Raw genomic sequence first — 25,906 nt, forward strand, 5'->3', positions numbered from 1 at the left:
TCTTTTTTGTTTTCAGTTCTTATACCACTTTTCTTTTCTTTGTCTCATTGCACTGATTAGAATCTTTAGTACAGTGTTGAATAGTTGCTGACTGTAATGAGAATGTTGATGTTTCACCTTTAAGTTTGATTTTTGCTAAGAGTTTTTATCATGAGTCTTGCATTTTAATAACTGTTTTTATTTTTTTTCTACATCTGAGGAAATTATCAGATTATTCTCCTTTAATCTAAAAGGGCTTTTTCTTGAAAATGGAAGAGACTACAACAACCGTGAGCAAGCAGAGAGGGGACACAGATATGATATGAGAGAGAGAGAGAGAAAGAAAAGACAACAATCAGTGGTACATAATACCTGAAAAAGGAGGAAGTTATTAGAATCCACAGGAGAGGTAGGAACTGGCTGTTTAAGATAGGAGAGGAAGGAGCTCATCTTCCATCATAACGGGGGATAGCACAGGTGAAGATGCAAGTCCTTTTTCACATTTGGTGACAGGGAGTTGAGTTGAAGGCAGAGGCATATGCTGAGAGTGAAAGAGGAGAAGGAGGAGAAGACTGAAAATAGTCTTTTGGAGGATAGGAGAGCTTGTTGACTATTGTAATTAGGAAGATTTCCAGGCAAGGATAAAGGCCCCATTGAGGGTGTTCACCATGATTTCATAGCAGTGCAGGCTACTTGATTGTGTGATCCCCTGTCTCCCCCAGTACTCAGCTGTCTAGGTACAGATATAGAAAAAAAGCCAGGCAGGCAGTTTTTGACAGGATAGTGCCTTTCCAGGCGGGTGCTATGAAAAGATAGTGAGACAAGAGAGCTCAGCAAATTACCTGTAAGGTGGAAGAAATGAAGACCTATATGTGCTAAGCTAGATCGGGAAGGAAGTAAAGACAGAAGGGTTTTTAAAAAGAAGAAAGGGGGCTTCCCTGGTGGCGCAGTGGTTGAGAGTCCGCCTACCGATGCAGGGGACGCGGGTTCGTGCCCCGGTCCAGGAGGATCCCGCGTGCTGCGGAGCGGCTGGGCCCGTGAGCCATGGCCGCTGGGCCTGCATGTCCGGAGCCTGTGCTCCACAACGGGAGAAGCCACAACAGTGAGAGGCCCGCGTTCTGCAAAAAAAAAAGTAGAAGAAAGAAGACTTGTTGATGGGTTGAAAGTCTCAGGGAAGCCATAGAACAGATATATTGAGAATACTTGAGCTGGAAAGATGGGAGGTTTTAGTAATAGAGTAAGGATTATCTCTGAAGATGAGGCCAAGGAACTGAGGGGTCCAGATATTAGATGGGTTGTCATTGAAATTGAAATCAAGAGTGACAGCAGAACATGGAGATAGAAAGAAGACTCTGAATGAGGTGCTGGTGTTTGCAGTGAACAAGGAGTAGTGACCATGAATTTGTTACAGAACTGCAGTGAGGACTGGTAATAGATGGTACAGCTAGATGGCCTGAGCCTTAGTGAGTAAAAGTAATTTACTCTTAGGTGAAAGAGAAAATGGTTAAGTGGGACTTCACTAAATTGAAAATTTAGTCTGCAAAAGACACTGCTGAGAGAATGCAAAGATAAGCCACAGACTGAAAGAAAAGATTTGCAAAACACATCTGGAAAAGGACTTGTATCCAGAATGTACAGAGAACTCTTAAAGTTCAATAAGAAGTAAAGAAACAACCCAATTAAAAAATGAACAAAAGATCTGAGCAGACGTATCACCAAAGAAAATATATAGATGGTATATAGCATATGAAAAGACACTCGACATCATATGTCATTAGGGAAACGCAAATTAAAACAATGAGACATCACTATACACCTATTAGGCAAAAATCCAGAACACTGACAACACCAAAAGTAAGCAAGGGTGTAGAACTCTCATGTATTGCTGATGGGAATGCAAAATGATACAACCATTTTGGAAGACCGTTTGGTGGTTTCTTACTAAGTTTAACATACTCTTAACATACAGTCCAGCAATCACACTCCTTGGTATTTACCCAAATGAGTAGAAAACTTATATCTACACAAATCCTGCACGTGAATATTTATGGCAGCTTTATTCATAATTGCCAAAACTTGGAAGCAACCAAGATGTCCTCCAGTAGGTGAATGGATAAACAAACTGTGGTACGTTCACACAATGGAATATTATTCAACGATTAAAAAGTTTTCAAGCCGTGAAAAGTCCTGGAGGAACCTTAAATGCATATTGCTAAGTGAAATAACACAGTCTGGAGAGGCTACATACTTTATGATTCCAAGTATATGACATTCAGAAAAGACAAAACCATAAAGAGACAGTAAAAAGACCAGTGGTTGCCTGGGATTCGGGGGTAGGAAGAAAGAGGAATGAATAGGTGGAACACAGGATTTTTAGAGCAGTGAAACTTCTGTGTGATACTGTAACCGTGGGTACATGAAATTATACATATGTTGAAATCTATAGAATTTACAACACAAAGAGTGAACCCTAATGTAAACTATGACGTGTTAATAATGTATCAATATTCATTCATCAGTTTAACAAATGTACCACACTAATGCTAAGTGGTAATAGCAGTGGAAACTGACACGAAGAGAGTATATGGGAATTCCCTTTATTTGTTGCTCGGTTTTTCTGTAAACCTGAAGCTGCTCTGAAAAATCAAGTCTGTTTTTTGGAGTTTTTGTTGTTGTTGTTGTTGTTTTGTTTTGTCTTTGACCCTGCCGCACGGCTTGTGGGATCTTAGTTTAGTTCCCCAACCAGGGATTGAACCCAGGCCCTCAGCAGTGAAAACGCAGAGCCCTAACCACTGGACCACCAGGGAATTCCCTAAAATCTGTTCATTTTTTAAAAGCAATTAATTCTTTTTTTTTTTTTTTTTTGTGGTACGCAGGCCTCTCACTGTTGTGGCCTCTCCCGTTGCGGAGCACAGGCTCCGGACGCGCAGGCTCAGTGACCATGGCTCACGGGCCCAGCTGCTCTGCGGCAAGTGGGATCTTCCCGGACGGGGGCACGAACCCGTGTCCCCTGTGCATCGGCAGGCGGACTCTCAACCACTGCGCCACCAGGGAAGCCCCGCAATTAATCCTTATAATCGTGCAGCTTAACTAGTAGGAGCAAAAGTGTGCATGTACTACACAGAGGAACCTACTCGCTGTGAGCATCCAGCCTCTTTTTTTCATATGCTTTGCAGAGGAAACAGAGCTCATTGGTAAGGAAGCCTGAGGAGTGGCCAGATATCTGTAAGGAGAACCAGGAGGGAGTCGTTAGTGTTTTAGAAACCAAAAGAAGAGGAAGTTTCAAGGAAGAGGCATAAAGGCAGCAATGTCAAGTGCTTCTTAGCGATTAAATAATATATGATTGATTCATTCAACAAATATTTAGTAGTGACCTACCATGTATACATCTGCTATCTTGTCTCTCTTTTTTTTTTGGCCTCACCACGTGGCATGCGGGATCTCATCAAACCTGCGCCCCCTGCGGTGGGAGCGCAGAGTCTTAACCGCTGGACCACCAGGGAAGTCCCGAAATGTAGGCTTTTTTTTTAAAAGCCATTTTACTTTCTTCTTGGAATGCTTTTCTGCATCCCACCCACTTCATGTGACTAATTCCTGCTTATCTTTCCCATTGGTGTTTATTTTATTATTTTTTTTTTATTTTGGCCGCACCATGTGGCATGTGGGATCTTGTCTCTATATCTGCCGAGGATACAGAGAGGTAAGTAGGACATTCCCAAATTCCTGTCTTCATGAATTATAATCTAGTGAAGACAGATACTGCATAATAATAAAAGGGGCAGGCTACTGTGAGAGCATATCGCTGGTGATCCTAACCTACTCACTGGATCTTGCTAATCATTCCTGAAGAAATGATGTGTAAGCTGGATTTGAAGAAAAAATGTGAGTTACTGAGGTGAGTGGATAGTTGAGAATAGAAGTCAGAAGATCACTGGGGGACCTGAGAAGGAGCAGGCTCACTGCCGTGCACACTGAAGAGATGCTGAGCACTGAGAGTTTTCTTTTGAAATGTTTGAGGATTGAATTTTCCTTCAGGTTTTATCAGCCTCAACATTCCATTCTACATTCTTTCCCCAGGTATAGTAGTGGAAGATTGTCTGATTTTGCTTCAAAACCTGTTAAAAAACAACAATTCCAATCAAAACTTTTTTAAAGAAGGCTCATATATTCAGCGTATGAAACCTTGGTTTGAAGTTGGAGATGAAAATTCAGGCTGGTCCGCACAGAAAGTGACTAATCTGCACCTAATGCTACAGGTATACTGTCCTTAGACATAAATGTGATAACAATTTTGACAGTGATACTTTCAGAGAAAAGAAAATGGCTTGTGTTTGATAAATCCAGGATGTTGAGTCGGTTTCAGATGGGCTTTTAAAAAAAAAAAAAACGCTTTTAATATGGAGATTTGCAGTTATACGCAGAGATGGAGATCCCCCCCCACACCCATCAGTTAGTTTCAATAATTATTAACATCTGGCAGTTTTGTTTCATCTTTTATCCCTCTCTCTGGCCCTGCAGGGTTATTTTAAAGCAAATCCAAACATACAGTTTCCTGATAGGTTTTGCACTAGAAAATAACAGGTTAGCTTGTTGAGTTGAATTTTTAAAATCTACTATCTTCAATTAAGGTTCTAATATCATAAATTTTAATACTCAGAATATTAAGTTCAAAGAAATTCATTCAGTAAACATTTACTGAGAGCCAGGCACTGGATGCTTGGAAATGAATGGTAATGTCCCTGCCCCCAAAGATTAATAGTCTTGAGTTTTAAATCTAATACAAGTTAAATTGACAAATCACGTGTAATTTTATTTAAGCTTTATGGTGAAAGCTTGGTGGTGATAGACAGTAAAAGTGAAGACAGTAGGATCCCAAATGAATTCTACATCAGAGAAAATGACAAAGTTTTTAGAATATTTTACTTACTTATCCCTTTATTGAATTCCCCTTCTCCAGACCCTTAAGCTTATACGGGTCTCCCACCTTACTGACTCTCTAGTGATTCCTGTGGGTCTTCGAGTGTCTCTGAATTGTGCCTGCATCTCTGAAGTTGTGTTCCTCAAAACTAGATGGTTAATCAGACTGGTAATTAGAATCCACATATTGTTGCATGCTCTGGGAGTTGCCTGCATAGCGTTGATTGATAATTAGGGTGACCATATGCCCCAGGTCACCAGGCCAGTATTCATTTTGTAATTACTAATAGTGTCCTCTTTCACTTCAGAAGTGTTCCAGTTTAGATAATAAATTGTAGTTAGCCTATTTAGAATATGCCTAAAAACTGTCAGGAAGATATTTTACAGGGGAACATGGGCAGAATCATTCTATTTATACTCCTATCTTCATTGTCTATATTTTTACTTGTCAGTATTACACATTTCAAGGCCATTAGTTTTTTATGTTTTAGAAATAGTGTCCCAGTGGTAAGCTTGATATTTTTGCTCAACATTGCTTTCTTAATAAAGGAAATTCCTCTAGAAAAGTAATTTTCGAAACGTGATTAGAGAAAATGAAGGGATCTGATGATATACAAATTACATATATGTTTCCTGCCAGAGTGAAAATTTAAACTGCTTGAGCAGCTTACTCATGTTTTATAGCTTAGGGTACTACGTAAATAATTATTTTTGAAGGAAGTGTCACTTGTTAAAAAGTAAAAGTACTATTTTACCCCCTAAAAAAATTTAGAATATAAATATTTATATAAATATAAATAAACAGAAAAACACAGTATTCTGGTTATACAGTAAGTTAGTTCTTTCTTTAAGTATTCTTTGCTTTTAGAAAGTGAATAAACTAGGTACTAATCTTGAAGAACATAAACTTCAAAATAAAGAAACTGAGTTTAACTCACTTTAATATATTCTCCACGCAAAGACTGAGTAGTTGATGGAGTCATAGCTTCACAGGCCACAGGTTATCTTCTGCTTTTCAACCTATTAGAGGGTTCTTTCTTGATAGCTTTATTGCTTATATTTAGGGTTGCTTGTATTTCAAGTTCTCTATTATGTACCAAATGAAAATGCATTACAATTGATGATAAACAATCCTTTTTGGATAGATATTTCCATTTAGAATTATTCATCATCACAGTTATAATTATTATGGAATTCTAGGCCACTAAAAATTGAAATTGATCCACTTGAGGATAGTTCATTCACATTTTGCAAATTAAATTTGGGGGAAGCATCTTATTGAAAAATTTTTTAGTTGTAAAACATTTAAATTTTTTCTTGGAATGATAATTTTATGACTAATTCTACCTTCAGGAACCCATTCTATGCCATTTTTTGGATAGATACTGCCAGTGACTCTCAGAAAGCTCATTACCTTATGAGAGACTCCTTTTCATTATTATTATATTTGTTATGGTGGTCTGCAATCAGTATCTTTGATGTAACTATTGTAATTGTTTTGGGGCACCACGAATCACACCCATGTAAGATAGAGAACTTAATTGATAAATGTGTGTGTTTGACTGCTCCACTGACTGACTGTTTCCCGTCTCCCTATTCCCTGAGACATAACAATATTGAAATTAGGCCAGTTAATAACTTTACAGTGGCCTCTAAGTGTTCAAGTGAAAGGAAGGGTCCCATGTCTCTCACTTTAAATCAAAAGCTGGAAATGATTAAGCTTAGTGAGGAAGGCATGTTGAAAGCCTTCATAGGCCAAAAGCTAGGCCTCTTGCACCACTTAGCCAAGTTGTGAATGCAGAGGAAGAGTTATTGAAGGAAATTATAAGTGCCACCCCAATGAATACATGAACGATAAGAAAGTGAAACAGCCTTATTGATGATATGGAGAAAGTTTTAGTGGCCTAGATAGATGATCTAACCAATGACAACATTCCCTTAAGCCAGAGCCTATTCTGGAGCAAGGCCCTTACAACTCTTCAATTCTGTGAAGGTTGAGAGAGGTGAGGTAACTGCAGAAGAAAAGTTTGAAGCTAGCAGAGGTTCATGAGGTTTAAGGAAAGAAGCCATCTTCATAACATAAAAGTACAAGGTGAAGCAGCAAGTGCTGATGTAGAAGCTGCAGCAAATTATCCAGGTGATTTAGCTAAGATAATTAATGATGGTGGCTACACTAAACAACAAATTTTCAACGTAGATGAAACAGCTTTCTACTGGAAGAAGATGCCACCTAGGACTTTCATAGCTAGAGAGAAGCCAGAGAGAAGTCAATGCCTGGCTTCAAAGCTTCGAAGGACAGGCTGACTGTCTTGTTAAGGGCTAATGCAGCTGGTGTCTTTAATTTAAAGCCAGTGTTCATTTACCATTCCAAAAATCCTATGGCTCTTAAGAATTATAAGCCAAATCTTTTCTGCCTGTGCTCTATTAAATGGAACAACAAAGCCTGGATGACAGCACATCTGTTTACAATATGGTTTACTGAATATTTTCAACCTACAGTTGAGACCTACTGCTCAGAAAAAAAAGATTCCTTTCAAAATATTACTGCTCATTGACAATGCACTTGGTCAGCCAAGAGCTCTGATGGAAGTGTACAAGGAGATTAATGTTGTTTTCATGCCAGCTAACACAATGTCCACTCTTCAGCCCATAGACCAAGGAGTGATTTTGACTTACAAGTCTCATTATTTAAGAAATACATTTTGGTTTCTTTGTTTTTTAATATTTATTTGTTTGTTTGTTTGGCTGCACCAGGTCTTAGTTGCAGCATGCGGGATGTAGTTCCCTGACCAGGGATTGAACCTGGGCCCCCTGCATTGGGAGCGTGGGATCTTAACCACTGGACCACCAGGGAAGTCCCTAAGAAATACATTTTGTAAGGCTGTAGCTGCCATAGATAGTGATTCCTCTGATGGATCTAGGCAATTGAAAACTTTCTGGAAAATGAAGAACATTTGTGACTCCTGGGAAGAGGTCAAAATATCAACATTAACAGGAGTTTGGAAGAAGTTGATTCCAACCATCATGGATGACCTTGAGGGATTCAAGACCTAAGTGGAAGAAGTTACCGCAGATGTGGTGGAAACAGCAAATGAACTCGAATTAGAAGCGGAGCCTGGAGATGGGACTGAATTGCTACAATTTATGATAAAACTTGAATGGATGAGGAGTTGCTTCTTATGGATGAGCAGAGAAAGTGGTTTCTTGAAATGGAATCTACTCTTGGTGAATATGCTGTGAAGATTGTTGAAATGACAACAAAGGATATTACAAAAACTTAATTGATAAAGCAGTGACAGGGCTTGAGAGGATTGACACCAATTTTGAAAGAAGTGTGGGTAAAATGCTATCAAACAGCATTGCATGCTACAGAGGAATCGTGAAAGGAAAAGAAAGCCGATGCACTAAACTTCACTGTTGTCTTACTTTAAGAAATGGCCACAGACACCCCAACCTTCAGCAACCACCACCCTGATCAGTCAGCAGCCATCAACATCAACCTCCACCAACAAAGAGATTGTGACTTGCTGAAGGCTCAGATGCTGGTCAGCATTTTTTAGCAATAAAGTATTTTTTTAATTAAGGTTTCTCCATGTTTTTTTAGACATAATGTTATTGCACACATAAGGGACTACAGTACAGTGTAAACATAACTTTTATTTGCAATTAGAAAACCAGAAAGTTTGTGTGATTTGCTTCATTGTGATATTTGCTTTATTGTGGTGGTCTGGAAGAGAACCTGCAATATCTCCAAGGTATGCCTGTATGTTTTAAAAAGCAGGAATAGAAGGGTAATAAATTTAAAACAAAAATCCACAAATAAAAACCACCGACGTCTAACTAGAAAGGTCCAAAAACAAGAGCCAATGTGTAGTCCTAAAGCCTCTCTCCTGTGACATCAATTTATTAATGAAACCTCTTGGAGAATGTCTGCTAGGCCAGACGTGGAAACATTAACTATTTCAATTCTTCATAATTTACTGATTTAACTACTGACTGAGTTTTTCCACAAATTCTAGTGATTGCCGGTCACCTTTTTATTCACCAGCAGTAAAAATAGCGCTTTTCATACCCATTTTATTTTTTATATTTTATCTCCCCGCACAAAAACGTCCCCTTTCTTAGTGAAGTCATTATCTATCGTATGCACCAGCTATAGCAATAAAATTGTTTTAGTCTCCTCTGTTATATCATTGATTACTTCTGTACATTTAGGGTAACATTTGTATAGCACTTTGTCATTAATAAAGTATTATCATAAATATACCATTTGATCTTGATATATATATATATATAAGATTTTGTACACACATATACATATAACTTTAGTTTTAAAATGTAAGGTATATACAAATTTATTTTGAAGATGTAACTGTGCTGAACAGTTGTTTAAGATAACATTTTTCATGTCTCTGAAATTTCATGTTCAAGGTTAGACTAATCATAGCATCATAGAACCTTAGGGATTTAATTAGCATTAACAGTCAATGAGGCTAACACCTTGCCTAATGCACAAATCTTCAGCCATGTCTCCAGTTGTTCATTTTACCCTCTCTTTAAATATTTCCAGTTTGGGAGGAATTTTATCACACCTCAGGCCGTTCTATTTTCAAACCTGCTTTACGATTAGGTCTTTCATCCTTACTTCCGTAAGAAATCTACCATCCTCTTATTCATTATTCATTTTTTGAATACGGACTATGTTACAAATACTGTGCTTGTTGTTTGAGATACAAAAAATGACTGGGGCAGTTTCTACTCTCTGGGAGTTCACAATGACCTGAAGGAGATAAAATTAAGGAAATAGCATAATGTGGTACATACTGTAACAGAACTATGGCCATGAGAGCATGAAGCAAAGAGCTCCTAGATCTGGCTGAGCAGTTGAGGGAATCCTTCACATAGGTTTTCTGTTCATATAGATCAAATTTGTCTCAAGACTTTTCAGATCTTTAAAAGACAGATTTTGTGTTCTCTTTCTTTCGCAGCTTGTTCGTGTACTGGTTTCTCCAAATAACCCTCCGGGTGCTACCAGTAGCTGCCAAAAAGCTATGTTCCAGTGTGGCTTACTGCAGCAGCTTTGCACTATCCTAATGGCCACTGGAGTTCCTGCTGATATCCTGACTGAGGTAAACCAAATAAAGGCAGAGGCTACTCTGTGGAAGCTGAAATCAGGAAGCCTAGGAAGAATTAGATATCAGCTGAATGAAAAATAGGAATTGTTAACCATTCTTGTATGTTAAATTCCTTATTGACCCTATAAAATATTAGCATAATGATGACAGTATCAATTCCAAAAGGTGTATTCATTCCTCAAGTTTAATAGTATATAAATAATGTTAAAGCTTAGAAGATTTCTCATTAATTTTATTGTATTCAACAGGGGTGAACAGTATGATTTATGTTTTTAATTTTGAGAAGGGTATGACTTAGTCAAGTAAGATTTGAGTCTTATTCGTAGAATAATAAATTCTTTTTCCTTGACATATGGCATTTTCTGTTTCTTGCCTATTAAGAAAAAGAAGTTAGTTTGAAGAAAAGAAAGGTTTAGTTTATTTAATTTTTTTCTCAAATTAACACATGCATATTAAAAAGCACAGATAATAGTAAAAGTTTTATAGCAAAAACTGTCTTTGGACTCCCTTCTCCCTACCCTAAGCCCCACTTCCCCCCTATATAACCTTCCCACTTTACTTCCTCCTTTTCACCCCAGTAATTTGTATTTAAATCAATAATCAGGGTTTATAGTTTTATGACTATTCCAATACTGTTTCCTGCTAAGCCAAATAGAGCTCTATATCTTTTTTTAATAACCCTTTTTCTTTCCTGAGTTATAATAGTATTCTTTTTTCATTTTACAGATTTTCTATGTATCTATACATATTAACACTGTTATATGTGTTGATGTGTTAACACATTGTTCCGCATTCCAGACCTTCTTCCGGAAGCCCTCCATCTTCCTACTCAAATATGGGCTGCTTATTCTCTATTTCTGCCACACATCTCTTATTCTGGGACTTTCATTCACCACCCTCCAACGATCCTTTTTCCTCTCTCTTAACTTGGGGATTCCTTGGTTATCTGGATTCTGTGTCTTTTTCTCCCACCCCTTGGTTCATTATCTTATTTTACTTCCTGAGAGAGGGCAAATGGCAAGATAATTTGTTTTTAGCTCTTTCATGTCACTCCTCCACCTGCAGTATGACTCTAATGTTTGGTTAGGTATGGAATTCCGAATTGGAAATCATTAACACTCAACTTTTAGAACATTATTCCAGTGTTGCTGTTCCAGTGTTGCTGAAATCCGAAGCCATTTTGAATCTTTGTCCTTTTTGTGTAACCTGCTTTCTCTCCCTAGAATCTTTCTTTGTTAATGGTTTTCTGAAATTTACTGGTGATGTGCTGTACCACACACCCCACCCCCACCCCCAATAATTTGGGGGCCCTTTTAAGCCAGAGACATAAGTACTTCAGTTCTGAGGATGTTTTACGTATTCCTTGACCATTTCTTTCCTCTTTTCTGTTTCTGCAACTCTATTAATAGATTGTTGGACTTTCTGGATCCAGTTTGTCTTTTTATTCTGTTTTCTTGGAGGCTTTTTTTCAACTTCATCCTTAAATTGAATTTTTAATTTGTTACGTTTTAAATTTGTTCTCTGATTTTATTTTTAAGCACCCTTTTCTTGTTTCATAGAAATGGATTCTATCTCTTAGGAGAGATTAATTTTAGTTTTTCGAGATTTTAAATGCATGTGGTCACGTGTTATTTTTAGTTAGAGGCCTACGCTTAATGTTTTAAAATGTTATCTCAAGAAAGTGTTACAAGTCTATAATGCTGTCACTGATTTTTTTGGTGTCTAAGTTTTGCCATTTAAAAGCAAAATACAAAAGAATATAACATTTTCTTCTTTTGGAAACAGGGTTTTTCCCTTGACTGACTTTCTCTAAATTCTCTCCCCATCCCCATTCATTACAGACCATTAATACTGTATCAGAAGTTATTCGAGGCTGTCAAGTAAACCAAGACTACTTTGCTTCTGTAAATGCACCTTCAAACCCGCCAAGGTAGGAAAGGGGAAATACTGAGATCCCACAGAGGAAGTGAAAACTTACTTTGGGATTTAAGGATATCTCATATACATACCTTATTCTTTTAAGAAGTTCAGTCATGTGTTTTGAAACAAATTATCTGACAAGATAAATATGTTGGTATTTAAAGAGCTTGTGGTCTTTGGAACTTATGTATTTGGGCTCAGGTATCACTTCCTAGCTATGTGCCTTAAGCAAACAGATCACTTCATTTCTCACAGCTGCAGTTATCTTTTCTGTGAAATGGAGATGAAAATAGTTACTCGCTTGTGTTCTGGCTATGGTTTTTCAGTCAATAAAAATGACTAGTTATTGATTTGTGTACCTGGATTGCAATGTTTCTTTTTGTTCTTTTCTTTTTAAACACAACAGACCAGCCATTGTAGTACTTCTTATGTCCATGGTTAACGAAAGACAGCCATTTGTATTGCGCTGTGCTGTTCTCTACTGTTTCCAGTGTTTCTTATATAAAAATCAGAAAGGACAAGGAGAAATTGTGTCAACACTTCTGCCTTCCACTATTGATGGTAAATAATTTAATTCTTTTTTTTTTTTTTTAATATTTATTTGGTTGCACCAGGTCTTAGTTGCAGCAGGCGGGCTTCTTAGTTGCAGCATGCAGGTGGGATCTAGTTCCCTGATCAGGGATCGAACCCAGGCCCCCTGCGCTGGGAGCGCAGAGTCCTATCCACTGCGCCACCAGGGAAGTCCCGTAAATAATTTAATTCTAATTTCAGTTTTAAAGTAAGTAATTGTCTTTTAAGCTTTTAATGGTAAAATATATCATAAATTGTAGTAGATATTTAAATGTAGAATATTAGAATGTAATAGAATATTTAGAATATGGCATTTCCTTGAATTTGTTTTAGAAAGTAGTTTTTAATGAAGGTAATAATTTCTGGAGTATTACCATCATCAGTTTGATGCCTAAAGTATTCTAATATTTCTTTGTTCTGCAACTTTTCTTCCAAAGTACTTTTTTGTCATCTTTGCATTTGTTTTTGAAAAAACAGACTTTTGAAAGTATTACTTAATACTACTAATTAGCAAATTTTTAAGTAGCATTTCATACTATTTTTGTGTGTTTGGAAAGCAACATAATTAATTTTTACCTTATTATCTGCCTGCCATCTTTGTAGCAACAGGTAATTCAGTCTCAGCTGGTCAGTTGTTATGCGGAGGTTTATTTTCTACTGATTCACTTTCAAACTGGTGTGCTGCTGTGGCCCTTGCCCATGCTTTGCAAGAAAATGCTACCCAGAAAGAACAATTGCTCAGGGTTCAACTTGCTACAAGTATTGGCAACCCTCCGGTTTCTTTATTGCAACAGTGCACCAACATCCTTTCACAGGTAAAGTAGCCAGCAAAACTTCTCTAAGGGGGCGGGGGGAGAAAGTTTCACTTTGATGTCAGTGATACAAGGATTTAAGGATGTCCTTAGTAGATGTAGATGGAAAAGGAGAGAGGCAAGGACTGCTCATTAGCTCATTGTCACCAGAAATGGTTTTGTGGAGAGAAAGCAATAAATATTCTTATAAGAATGGTTTTGCCAAATTGTGAATAAGGTCTGCATCATCATGGGAACACATGTTCTGGACAGAAAGGTGGTTTTTTTTTGACTTGTTTTCTTTTTATATCATCCACACAGTTCTTGCATGTCATTTTCTGTTTCTGCTTAATAGCTGAATTCGGGTCATTTATGAGAGGGAGTAGAATAGAGTGGTTCATAGCTGTGCACCTCGCTCTTTCTCTTCCCAGAGCAATTGATCTTCCTTTCAGAAAACAAAAATAAAATACCATTCCAATGCTTATATAGTTAAACAGTAAACCCCCTTGATGTTTGTGAGCTCTCAAATCCTCAAAATGCCAAGACATATAATTTACCTAGTAAGATGTAGGTAAACAACTTAAAATGTTTACATTCCTTTAGACTCCTAAGGAAAGCAGCTAAGCTTCATTGAAATGTGGATGCTAGGGCTTTTAGGAATGTCCCTTACTATTATTAGAGGATTTACCCACATGTGCCAGCCTTGCTGTTAAACAGTTCAGGTTCATGCGTTAGCAAAACTGTAAAGTCATAGACATTCAGATTCACTCAAGGAGAGTAAAAATGTACATAAGCCTAAAATTGATCCATCCACTGGTATTATCCTAATCCCTTCCCCCTGATATGCGGAGTCCTTCTTAGTTCTTAATTTTGCCACACTGGTTGAATTGTTTTATTGTGAGCTTTTAGAGAACATCAGTGCTATCCATATGAAGTTATAAATGAAACCTTGAAAATTAACTGTACTGAAATGGGAGTTGAACACTTCCTTCGTTGCTTAGAATAGGTTTACTTTGATTGAGAGCCTATTTTAACTTTATCATTTGTCTCTTAGTGATTTTTTAAGAGTACCCCAAAGCATTCATATCCTTACTTATTTAATACTTGTCATCTCTTGTTGCTGTGAGTGGAAGCAGCTATTCATTTCTTTGTTTTTTCTTAATTTTTTATTGGAGTATAGTTGATTTATAATGTTGTGTTAGTTTCACATGTACAGCAAAGTGAATCAGTTATACATATATCCATTCTTTATTAGATTCTTTTCCCAGATAGGCCGTTACAGAGTACTGAGTAGAGTTCCCTGTGCTATACAGTAGGTCCTTATTAGTTATCTATTTTATATATAGTAGTGTGTAACAGCTATTCTTGAGCCAAACAGAAATTAACTGCCCAACAGTCATCACCACATACTTCACTCTAACATTGCAATTACAATTAATGCATAATGAGAAATCCTCAAGATAGTGGTCTGCTACCAGTCTAAGTAATGACAGTGCTATAAAATTATCCATTCTCCTCTAAAATGTATATACATTGTTATATAATAAAAGATTAGAACTGTCCTGTCCCAGATTATTGGCTTGGGTTTCTAGAGACTGTATTTGAGGGATTTTTCTAGATTTATATTTCTCTAAAGCAGTAATATTTATGAATAATTTTTAATGTATAATTTGCAGGGTGATAAGATCGACCGACGGGTATGTATTACTTGTTTGGGCTTAGGCATTTTCCTCCTACAGCAAGCCTTTTTCTTTGTCTTGGGTTTTGCTGATTGGTTTTTTTAACTGCTTGTTTGAAGTTATATTCTACTCACACCTGTATGTGTCAGCAAGTTAATCTCTATCGTGGCTCTCCAGTTTTTCTCCGTGGGGTATTGTAGTGGTGTTATTAAGGACTATAGGAATGGGAATCTGAAGCTATACTGGTGCTTCCTCTGGGGATGCTTGCACTTTCTGGAATTCCTTGGTTTTGGGTTTTTGGTGTGATTTTTCACCCAAGCTTGCTTCTTTATTTCCAATGAAACCATTTCAAAGGTAGTAAAATTTAGGATTAAGAATTTTGTCTTTAATCAGTATATGAAAGAATGTGATGACTTTTATATTACTTAGGTTATTGAAAATATACAATAGTAAGTATAATTTTGTAATTTGAAAGAGTTTAAATCTCTTGAATTATTCTGGATGTAACCCATATGCTACACTACCATTGGGGATTAGTTTTTGATGCGTGTTGGGGGAGAGTGTGATTTGTGTTTAGTTTTGATTTGTTTTCTGGAGTATTTGGCAAAAATGGCGTGTACCTTAATTCCGTACTTGGAATTTGTGTTCATAATTTGTGTTCAATTATGCAGTGTGGACAGTAATAACTGAGGTCCTATTAGGAATTGTATGAGCATGATTTAACACATGTTAATAACTCACACACAGACATATTTGGAAGCTTTAGCTGGCAGAATTTTTTTATATTAGGTAAAGTATAAGTATACATGTCATTCATTTAAAAGGGAAATTTTTGGAGGTATAATTTATATACAGTAAAATGCAGAGACCTTAAGTGTTCAATCTGATGATTTTTGATGGTTGAATATACTTCGGTAACCACCACCCAAAACAAGATACAGAGCATAGTATTCAGAAACCCAAAAAGTTCCATCATGTCCCTTTCCTATTAATTCTCTGTCCTCAGAGGCCACCACTAAAAAGGGAACCTGAGGGCTTCCCTGGTGGCGCAGTGGTTGAGAGTCCACCTGCTGATGCAGGGGACGCGGGTTCGTGCCCCGGTCTGGGAGGATCCCACATGCCGTGGAGCGGCTGGGCCCGTGAGCCATGGCCGCTGAGCCTGCGCGTCCGGAGCCTGTGCTCCGCAGCGGGAGAGCCCGCAACGGTGAGAGGCCCGCGTACCGCATAAAGAAAAAACAAAAGAGTGAATCTGATCATAATACTCTAGAACCTCATTTTAATACTTAAACACTGGAAGTTTAAACTGTTAGCTTTTCATATTATTTAAATGAACAATGCACAAATACTAAACTTGAAATCCACAGAGTAGGAGTATGAGGGATTTTTATTTAGAAAATATAATTGGGGCAACATAGTAGCTTATGTTAAAGGTGATTCAGGATCGTTTATTTTGTCTGTGGTTCTCTTCCATCCTATAAAATCTTTGGTTTTGTCAGCGGTTCACAAACTCTAAGGGGCTGAGAAGAGATAGGTATTTTTTTCTTGACTTAAACCTGTAAACAAACATGCAAACAAATGTGTTTGTGTAACACATAAACAAAATGAATAGTTTTAGCCTTTTTTTTTTTTTTTTTGGCCGCGCTGCATGGCTTGTGAGATCTTAGTTCCCCAACCAGGGATCAAACCTGTGCCCCCTGCAGTGGAAGCGTGGAGTCCTAACCACTGGACCACCAGGGAATTCCCAAGTGTGGCATTCTTTTAGCTGGTCTAGCTGTTTATATTGTAAGGAATCCATCAGAAAATGAGAGAGCACTGAAATAGAATGTTTTGATAGCTTTTACTGCTCAATTTCTAATTTTACTTATTTGGCGGGATAGAGCAGCTTGATCAGGATTTTGTTGGATTTATATTATTATCAACATTTTATGATAGTATACTGGACAAATACTGTAACATTTTTGCACTCTCTAATAGTTTATTTTTCTTTTCATTTTGGAAAATTTCGAAAAATAGAAAGTAGAAAGAGAATAATGTCCCTCATTCTACTACCCAAAGGTAACTACTGGTAAAATTTCAGGCTTTTTTTTCCCCCTATACTGTTTATTTACGTAGCAGTGATCATGCATTAGATTCTATTTTGTATTCTGCATTTTTTCTTACAAGTATTTTCCGTGTTAGTAAACACTAAGTCAACATCACTTTATATGGTTGCACAGTATATATTTCACTAAGTAGATATACCCTAAGTTAGTTAATTGCACATTTAATTATCTTTTAATTAAATTTAATTGCACATTTAATTATCTCCCATTTTTCCCTGTTATAAATCATGGTTTGATGAACACCAGAATAACGTAGTCTGCACAAAAGACCATTATTACAAAGTACTCACTTTGCACGTTTACAGTATGCATGGATTTCTGTTAACGCAGCAAAGCAAGGACTTGCCTGCATTTATTTCACTGATGTTTAAAAAAAAATTATCCCAGCAATTGTATTATTTTTTTCTTTTCCCAGTTCAAACTTCTGCCATCTATTTTAAATTGGGGGCATTAGTTCTGCTTTTAATATGCTAGTAGGTAGAGAGTTGTAGAGTCACAGAGTTAGAAATGATGGTAATAGTTTATAACATTTGTAGAGCACTCACTGTGTACCAGGTGCTGCTTCTAAGTTCTTTACATGTATTAACCCATTTATAATCCATGAGATAGGTATTAACTGTTACTCCTGTTTAAGGATGAGGAAGAGAAGTTAAGTAAGTTGCCTGAGGTTTCATGGCTGTTGAGTTTTAGAACCAGGATATGAATCCTGGTATCTTGGCTTCAGAGGCTGTCTTCTTAACCTCTTTGAGATCATTTAATCCAGCCACCTCTGTTTACTACATGAAGGAGTTGAGGCCCATGTAGTGTATTGAACTTGTCCAAGGAAAGGCAGTGGAAGATTTGGTTCTTCTAATTCCAAACCAAATGTCATTTTCACCGACACCATACTGCCACTCTTAGAATTAAAACTTTAGTCCTTTAAATTTGAAATGGATAAATACATGGTTTAGAAATCAAAATGATACACGAAGCCTTGGCCCCAGCCCTGTCCTAGTTCCCTGCCTCCTGTTACTCTTTTCTTCTACATCTGGAAGTGTTTTTTCCGTATATGCCCTGATCTGCACCTTGGTGTTTTGTTTTGTTTTGTTTCACTTAATAGAACCTTGCACTTCTCCTTGCAAAGTAAAGTAAGATTACGGTGTGCTAGGTGCTCTCTTCCCCCACAGCCTCCCAACAGTGTGTTGTCACACTTGTACTTTTGCCAGTCTGCTGATAGGTGGAAAATGTTATCTTAGTGAGTTTTAATTTATATTTTTCTTACTAAAAGGCTGAATAGTTTTCTATATATTTATGCATCATTTGAAGGTGTTTTCATTAAACTCTTTTAGCATCTGCCCATTTTTCTATCAGGTTGTTAATCATTTCTTCTTTATAGGAACTCATATTAAGGAACTTAACCCTTGTCTGTGATAAGTTACAAATATATTTTTCCTGATAGGATCTTGGTGTTTTGCTTTGGATTTTTTTTTTTTTTTTTTGGGTATCAGACTTTTATTTTATCGCTTCTACATTTTAAGTCATACGTAGGCTTTCGCCACTTCAAGATGTTAAGGAATTTGCCAGTATTTCTATCTCATACTTTCTGGTTTCATTTTTGCATTTAAATCTTTGTTCTCTTTTTCTCTGAATTGTGTGAGATATGGACCCTCTGCTCTTTTGAACTGCCCTCTAGTTTTGCCAACATCTTTGAAGTCTGTCTGTAACCACTGATAGTTATATTCTGTCTTTTTCACATACTAAATTTCCATTTGTAGCTGGATCATTTCTGGACTTTCCGTTCTGCTCCTTGATTTGTCTGTTCATGAGGTAGTATCACCTCATTGCTCTCTTTCATTTTTTTACAGTTTCTCTAGTTATTCTTGCTTGTTTATTTTTCCATTTGAATTTGAAAAGCAGGTTGTTTCGTTCCAGAAGAAAAAAAAGAAAACCTGTTGGTATTTTTATTTGGATCACATTAATTTTACAAATTAATGTAGAGTCAATATCTTCATGATCTTGAGTCATTCTCTCTAAGAACATGTGTCTTTCTGTTGATTTGTGTCTGCTTTTGTGCTCTTAGAAGTGTTTTTAAACTTTCCTCATTTAGGTTTTATAGAGTTTTGATTAGGCTCATTCCTGAGTACTTTATCTTCTTTTGTTGCTGTAGTCAACAGGGTGTTCCATTCTATCTTCTGCCTGGTTCTAACTAGTTATGTTTGACTGCGCTCTTAACCTTCAGTTAGACCCCAAATGACCTACTTTTCAAAATTGAATCTAATTCCATTTTTGTTTACTCAGACATCAGCCAGTGACTTGATAGAATGCCCTTGTATATACAATGTCGGTATATTTGGTACCTGCAAATGGTATTCCGGTAATAAACTTTTTATGTATAACCAGGGGAAATCAACAAAACATTCACATTTATAACTTGAGTAATTAGTTGTAAATTCTCTGTGGCACATAGTCAGTTGAGAATAACTATATTTTTAAACTTCAGTGTACTTGGGTAACATGAAAATTTATTGTGGACAGTAATGACATAAAGGCAAGGAAAAAGTAAAAATAATGCCTTATGTAAAAATTAAATTCATACTGATTAATGCTTACTTGGCAAATCATTTGAAGAGGTCTAATTTGAATTTGTTTAGTTAAATATTAAATATACTTGAAAAAAGATTATGGAAAGTTCAAGATACTGACATCACGGTTCATGAAATTAGAACTGTCTGGCTGAGTGATAGAAATTTTTCAAAACACAGTAATGGTTACTTTAAATCCATTCATTGTCTAGATTTTTGAATAATTGCATTTTGGATATTTTCTGAAATTACTCCCAGAGCGATGCATTACTGTGCTAATTTCCATTATTTTGTTTCACGCAAGCTTTGTTTTTCTTAAACAAAAATACAGGTTATGTAATATAATGTGGGCAATGGCAATATTAATGAGCTAAGAGAATATCTCATAAGAGATACAAATGTGTTGTATTAAAATTTAGGAAACTGTAATGTTGATGGACATGCTAGTTTTCAGTATTGTTTAACATACTTGGCAGCAGTATAGTTAGTGGTTTGAGACACTTAGCTAATTTAAATAAATCTTTTTCTCCTTCATTAAGTTTGTGATTTCTCATTATTTGGCATTTCTCAGGGGGTTTGTAACATGGTTTACTTATTTTCTTGTTAGAGAAATATATTCGTTAATGAAATTTGACTAAATAATTCAGGAGATTATTTCTTTGTATTTTTCTTGATGTTTTTTGAAGGAGGTAGAATTTGTCCTTTTATGAGAAAATTGTTCTTAAAATTCCTATTGAAACATCATAAATTTGCCAGCAAATTTATGTCTTTGTAAAGTGTTTTAGGACTGATAAAATTTTTTAAGCATCCACATCATATATTTCTTCCTTAGCATATCAGATTTTCCATTAATAGTATTTTAGATAACCTGGTATATGCTTATGAGCGTGGATCAAGTCTAATTTCTGCTCTCGGTTTATTTTGGGAAGTGCAGCCCAGAGAGTATACAAGAATGCATTCTCTTGTTCAATTTTTAAAATCCAGATACCTGACACATCTTTTATAAGATGTTAAATATCTTTTTATGCAGATGGGGAGGGATCTTAGGGCAACTTTAAGTTTGAAAAAAATAAAACAAGATTTCTGCCACCTTGTTTATTGCAGGGAAGCAAAATACAGACAAGAGTTGGGTTACTAATGTTGCTTTGTACCTGGCTTAGCAGCTGCCCCATTGCAGTAACACATTTTCTTCACAATTCAGCCAATGTTCCCTTTGTATCCTTTATGTTTTAGTAAGATGCATGTAAGTATTTACCTTTTTTATCTTTTCTGTTTCTTCTCAACTAGAGTTAGCTCCATGCCCCAAATATTTGAATCCTCTTTATCTATGTAACAACTTTTTAAACTGTTAAGGTGACAGTGATGCTTACTTAAGCTGTGTGGGTGTGGGTGTGGGTGTGGGTGGGTGGGTGGGTGGGTGGGTGGGTGTGTGGGTGTACGTGTACCATTGTGTTATGTTTACTCGGACTGTGTATAGAATTTTTTGTAGAAACTCTTACATGAAATACATGTCAAATTCAAATTGTAAAACAAAGTACTCTGGATATTATGAACCATTAGTTTTCTTAACAAAGCTTTCAGCTTACAGGACAAATTGCAGAAAATCTTGGAGAGGAAGAACAGTTGGTCCAAGGCTTATGTGCTCTTCTGTTGGGCATTTCGATTTACTTCAATGATAACTCACTTGAGAGCTATATGAAGTAAGTAAGGGGAAAATGCCAGGGGAAGATGACTTGCTAATGTCATCAAGAGATAATGATAAATTTTTTCTGCCAAAGTATAATGTAGACCAAGTTTTTATGTTTCGTTATGCCTTTTTTTTTAAGCATCTCAATATGCTTATCTCTGTAGAGAGAAACTAAAACAACTGATAGAGAAGAGGATCGGCAAAGAGAATTTCATAGAGAAACTAGGATTTATTAGCAAACATGAGTTGTATTCCAGAGCATCTCAGAAACCCCAGCCAAACTTCCCCAGTCCAGAATACATGATATTTGATCATGAGTTTACAAAGCTGGTAAAAGAACTTGAAGGTAAGACAACAAAGTTTATCTTGATATTCATTAGAAAGTAGTACCTAGGATTGTATTGCATATGTATATTCTGGATACATGCAGATTATATGATAAGCCTAAAAGTATTTTTTTTCCTAGCTCTTGATCTGTGGCCCACTTAAGGACTTTTGGCATTCAGTAAGATTGGAAAGATGATTTCTTATCTCTCATGCAGTTAGGCCATATGTTTTTACTGACTAAGTCTTAATAATAAAACAATATTTTAAATAAGTCTTCTTTTACAGGTGTGATAACTAAGGCTATTTATAAGTCCAGTGAAGAAGATAAACAAGAAGAAGAGGTGAAGAAAACACTAGAGCAGCATGACAGTATTGTGACTCACTACAAAAATATGATTCGAGAGCAAGTACGTACTGATAAATTGTATCCAACCTCAGTTATACTAAAAGTATAGATACTTCTCTACTTTAGGGAGGAATTTCTCTCAGAATTTCCAAATGCAAGAGGATACACAAAGTAAAACTCATCGTTTTCCTAAATAATTCAAAAGCATCTGAGTATTCAACACACTGAGAGCTTAGTATATGCTAAGCAAGTCTAGTGGTAAAGATAATCGAAGGTATGGGGCAGCATTGAGAGGCACCTAACTTAGCTAGGTAGGAGCAGGTGCTTGGGAGAAGACAGAGAAGCTGAGTCCTAAAAGGATGACAATGAGTAAGCTAGGCAAGCAGAGAGAGGGACGGGAGGTGTTACTGGCATGGACACGGAACACTCGTTGGCTGTGTGAAGGAGAATTTGAGAGGCAAGGCTAGAGAGAGGGAGCCCAAGGAGGAGGTGGTGGTGGTGGGTGGCAGTTGGGAAACTGACGGTTGACGACGATGATAGCGGCTGCTGTTTTGTGTACTGTGTTCTAGGTGCTCACCGAATACAGTTAAACACCATCTCATTTACTTTTCACAATATCCCTTCAAAGTAGCTGACATCTGCAGTTCGGAATAAATGAGGAATCTGAGACTTAGAGAATTTAAACTTGTCCAAGGTCACTCAGTGCTTGGTGGAACAGAATTCAAATACACGTGTGTTACTGGGACTCCAAAGCTCACGCTGTGTGGTGTAGAGGGGACGGTCCTGAGAAATGTGGAAACCAAAGAAGATAAAACTGACAGGACTAAAAAAAAAAAAAAAAAAAAAAAACTGACAGGACTTGGTAGTGATTGGACCTGGGGACGAGGGAGTAGAAAGGGTCAGATACGATCCTTAGATCTCTGTCTTGCGCACCCGAATAGATGATATTAAATTAGATAGAACAAGAGGGAGCTGATTTACTAGAGTGCGTCATGATGAGTTAAGTTGAAACTACATTTTCAAAATGGTCAGCTGACATTTTCTTTGCAGGATACTGATGAACCCCACACTTGGGTAGTGTTGAGCACCTTACACCTTCCATTACACTCCTTCAGGATGTTTCTTGGTTTTCTTCTCTCATTTAATTCCTCACTCTGGTACATATACCTTTATTGGAATGGAATCCTAGAAAGTGCTACAGTGTTATGGTGTTAAAATTCCAGAGCCATGGAAACAATATATGGGGGCGTCTCATGTGGGGCAGGCTGCTGCCCCTTCCCTGCACTGCCCTCCACCCCCTGCTGATAGTGACAGCTTGAGGCAGGTGTGGCTCCTAAGAGCTTTTGTGTAGAACCCTCTAAATGAGAGCTGCCGATGTATTCTTCTCTTCCCCGCAATCTGTATTGTTGAGAATGAAATTCTCAGGAAGAATAAAAATATACTAGTGGTGTATTTGGCGTTCAGTCTGAGCTTTTCGGTTTATAAGCAGATTAGTAAAATAGAATCATCTTTGAATGATCCAGATTTGAATCATTACACTACCCACGGTTATTAGGATTTTTCATCTGTCTTAGTACAAATTTGGAGTCATTTCCAGATGGTAAAATGTAATTTTTAGAGCAATGGGAAATAAATACTTGGAATGTGATATTATAGCTTGCTTGCACTTGGAGCTGATAAATATGGTTGATTTGGAAGAAGAAAAGAGTGATTTGACACAATTACTGTAATCACTTTTCTTTAGAAATGTTAATTTTAAATATTCTCATCACTTAGAATGCCATTTGGCAATTAGGCAACAAGCATCGAGAGCTGTAAAATGTTTATATAAACTTCGAATTACATTTGATAATGCATCCTAAGGAAATTCTCCGAAATTCAGGAGAACAGTTATATGGACTAAAATATTTATTGTAATGATATTATCATTTAGAAAAATGGAGAGCAACCTCAGTGTTGCTTTTGAGTATAAATTACATTGCATCTGCTGGTTAATATTGGGAAATTTTGATTGAGTAGTAAGCAAATTAAAGGTTACAAAATGTATGTGGACGGATTATGACAAGTTTAAAAAACCTGGGTTGGAAAGAATTAGAAGAAAATGAAGACAGATCAAATTCTAACTAGTTACTACACTAGGGTGATAAGAGATGAAACCTGTTTTTTTCAGAATTCTGAGTGTTCTTTTATACGATTGTCTTTTAATGTTAAAAGTAACAGAGGTACATACGTCTATATACATATACTAAGCTTCTTAAATAATTTGGTATAAATATCTTCAATAGTTTGATGGACCATAGAATGAAGTTTTTAAAATTGACCTCCCCCCACCCCCAAACCAAAATTACAGTGAGATTGCAGACTGCGCCGTATAATGGGGCCTTGAAATCTTACAGTTCTGCTGCATGTTAATTGGCCTTGGTGCATATATTAATGTGTTATTGCTTAATTATAGAATGCTTTTGGAGATATTGAGTAGTTTAACATCCTCACCCAAAATAATCTCTAATTTTTAATTTGTTCATCCTCTTAATGCTAACTAGTCTGAATTTAAAACACTTCAATTATGTTTTGGTTCACAGGATCTGCAACTTGAGGAATTGAAGCAGCAGATTTCTACGTTAAAATGTCAAAACGAACAGCTCCAGACAGCAGTCACACAGCAAGTATCTCAGATTCAGCAACACAAGGATCAGTATAATCTTCTTAAAGTACAGCTAGGTAAGTGTAGCTAGCCATTCCTGTTGTAGTGTCCCCAGGAGCTGGACAAAGTCAGACAGGTTATTCTTGTGGACTAGTCTTTCTGTAACCTTAAATTAATCACTGTGACAAACATGTAAGTCAGAGTTTGAAGTCCAAGCTCTCTGCTCAGTGTTTGATTATCTGATCCATTGATTCTCAACCTTAGCTACCTATACATTAAGATCCCCTGATATTTTTATTTTTTTAACACCAATACTGAAACCCCACTGAGGTTTCTAATTTAATTAGTTGGGAGTTGGGTCCAGGCATCAGTGATTATTAATTACAAGCTCCCCAGGTGATTCTAATGTCTAGCCAGTTGAGCCAGCCAGTTGACTGGTCTAACCTTTTCATTTCCTTATCTGCAAAACAGAGCTGATAGTAGCACCTGTGTCATCTGAGAATTAAATGAAATAATATATATAAAATTCTAGTTCAGTGCCTGGCACATGCTAGGAGCTCAAATGCTTGTAAATAGTCTCATTCTGCACTGCTTATGGTTGGAATGCTAGCTACTTAGAAATATAATTAATTTTATTTATATGAAGGTGACCAAAATTTTCAGAAGAAAATATCTTTTACTTCCTCTATTTAATGACAATAATTTGTCAGTTCTTTTAGTCCATATAGAAAGCTATTCCTCTGTGAAGTTTTTTTAGAAATATTTATTTATTTATTTGGCCACACCGGGTCTTAGTTGCTGCGTGTGAGATCTTTAGCTGCAGCGTGCGAACTCTTAGTTGTGACATGTGGGATCTAGTTCCCTGACCAGGGGTCGAACCTGGACCCCCTGCATTGGGAGCGCAGGGTATTAGCCCCTGGACCACCAGGGAAGTGTGCTGTGAAGATTTTTAAAAGGATTTTATTTTCTCTTATATTAATTGACAGAATTGGAATTTCAACTACTGTAATTCTTTTTTTTTTTTAATCTTTATTGGAGTATAATTGCTTTACAATGGTGTGTTAGTTTCTGCTTTATAACAAAGTGAATCAGTTATACATATACATATGTCCCCATATCTCTTCCCTCTTGCGTCTCCCTCTCACCCTCCCTATCCCACCCCTCTAGGGGGTCACAAAGCACCGAGCTGATCTCCCTGTGCTATGCGGCTGCTTCCCACTAGCTATCTATTTTACGTTTGGTAGTGTA

General features: G+C 36.8%; 1 protein-coding gene across 4 annotated transcripts in view; it reads left to right on the forward strand.

Moving 5' to 3' along the window:
• The window catches only part of USO1 (USO1 vesicle transport factor), a 92,109-nt gene that overhangs the window by 56,663 nt on the left and 9,540 nt on the right, over positions 1 to 25,906 (forward strand). For 3 of the 4 annotated variants that reach the window (XM_089912057.1, XM_089912060.1, XM_089912059.1), the window contains 11 exons: positions 4,057 to 4,235; positions 9,885 to 10,025; positions 11,873 to 11,961; positions 12,358 to 12,512; positions 13,125 to 13,336; positions 14,989 to 15,009; positions 20,759 to 20,869; positions 21,236 to 21,354; positions 21,506 to 21,687; positions 21,954 to 22,075; positions 24,597 to 24,735. In XM_089912057.1, the coding sequence (XP_089768183.1) occupies positions 4,057 to 4,235; positions 9,885 to 10,025; positions 11,873 to 11,961; positions 12,358 to 12,512; positions 13,125 to 13,336; positions 14,989 to 15,009; positions 20,759 to 20,869; positions 21,236 to 21,354; positions 21,506 to 21,687; positions 21,954 to 22,075; positions 24,597 to 24,735 (1,470 nt within the window). The remainder of the gene's footprint in view (positions 1 to 4,056; positions 4,236 to 9,884; positions 10,026 to 11,872; positions 11,962 to 12,357; positions 12,513 to 13,124; positions 13,337 to 14,988; positions 15,010 to 20,758; positions 20,870 to 21,235; positions 21,355 to 21,505; positions 21,688 to 21,953; positions 22,076 to 24,596; positions 24,736 to 25,906) is intronic. The other variant, XM_089912058.1, reaches the window with a different exon arrangement.

Source organism: Delphinapterus leucas, chromosome 5 (assembly GCF_059928025.1).
Source record: "Delphinapterus leucas isolate spDelLeu-1000000601 "Yukka" chromosome 5, BTC_Dleu_Yukka2, whole genome shotgun sequence".
Lineage (NCBI taxonomy): Eukaryota > Metazoa > Chordata > Mammalia > Artiodactyla > Monodontidae > Delphinapterus > Delphinapterus leucas.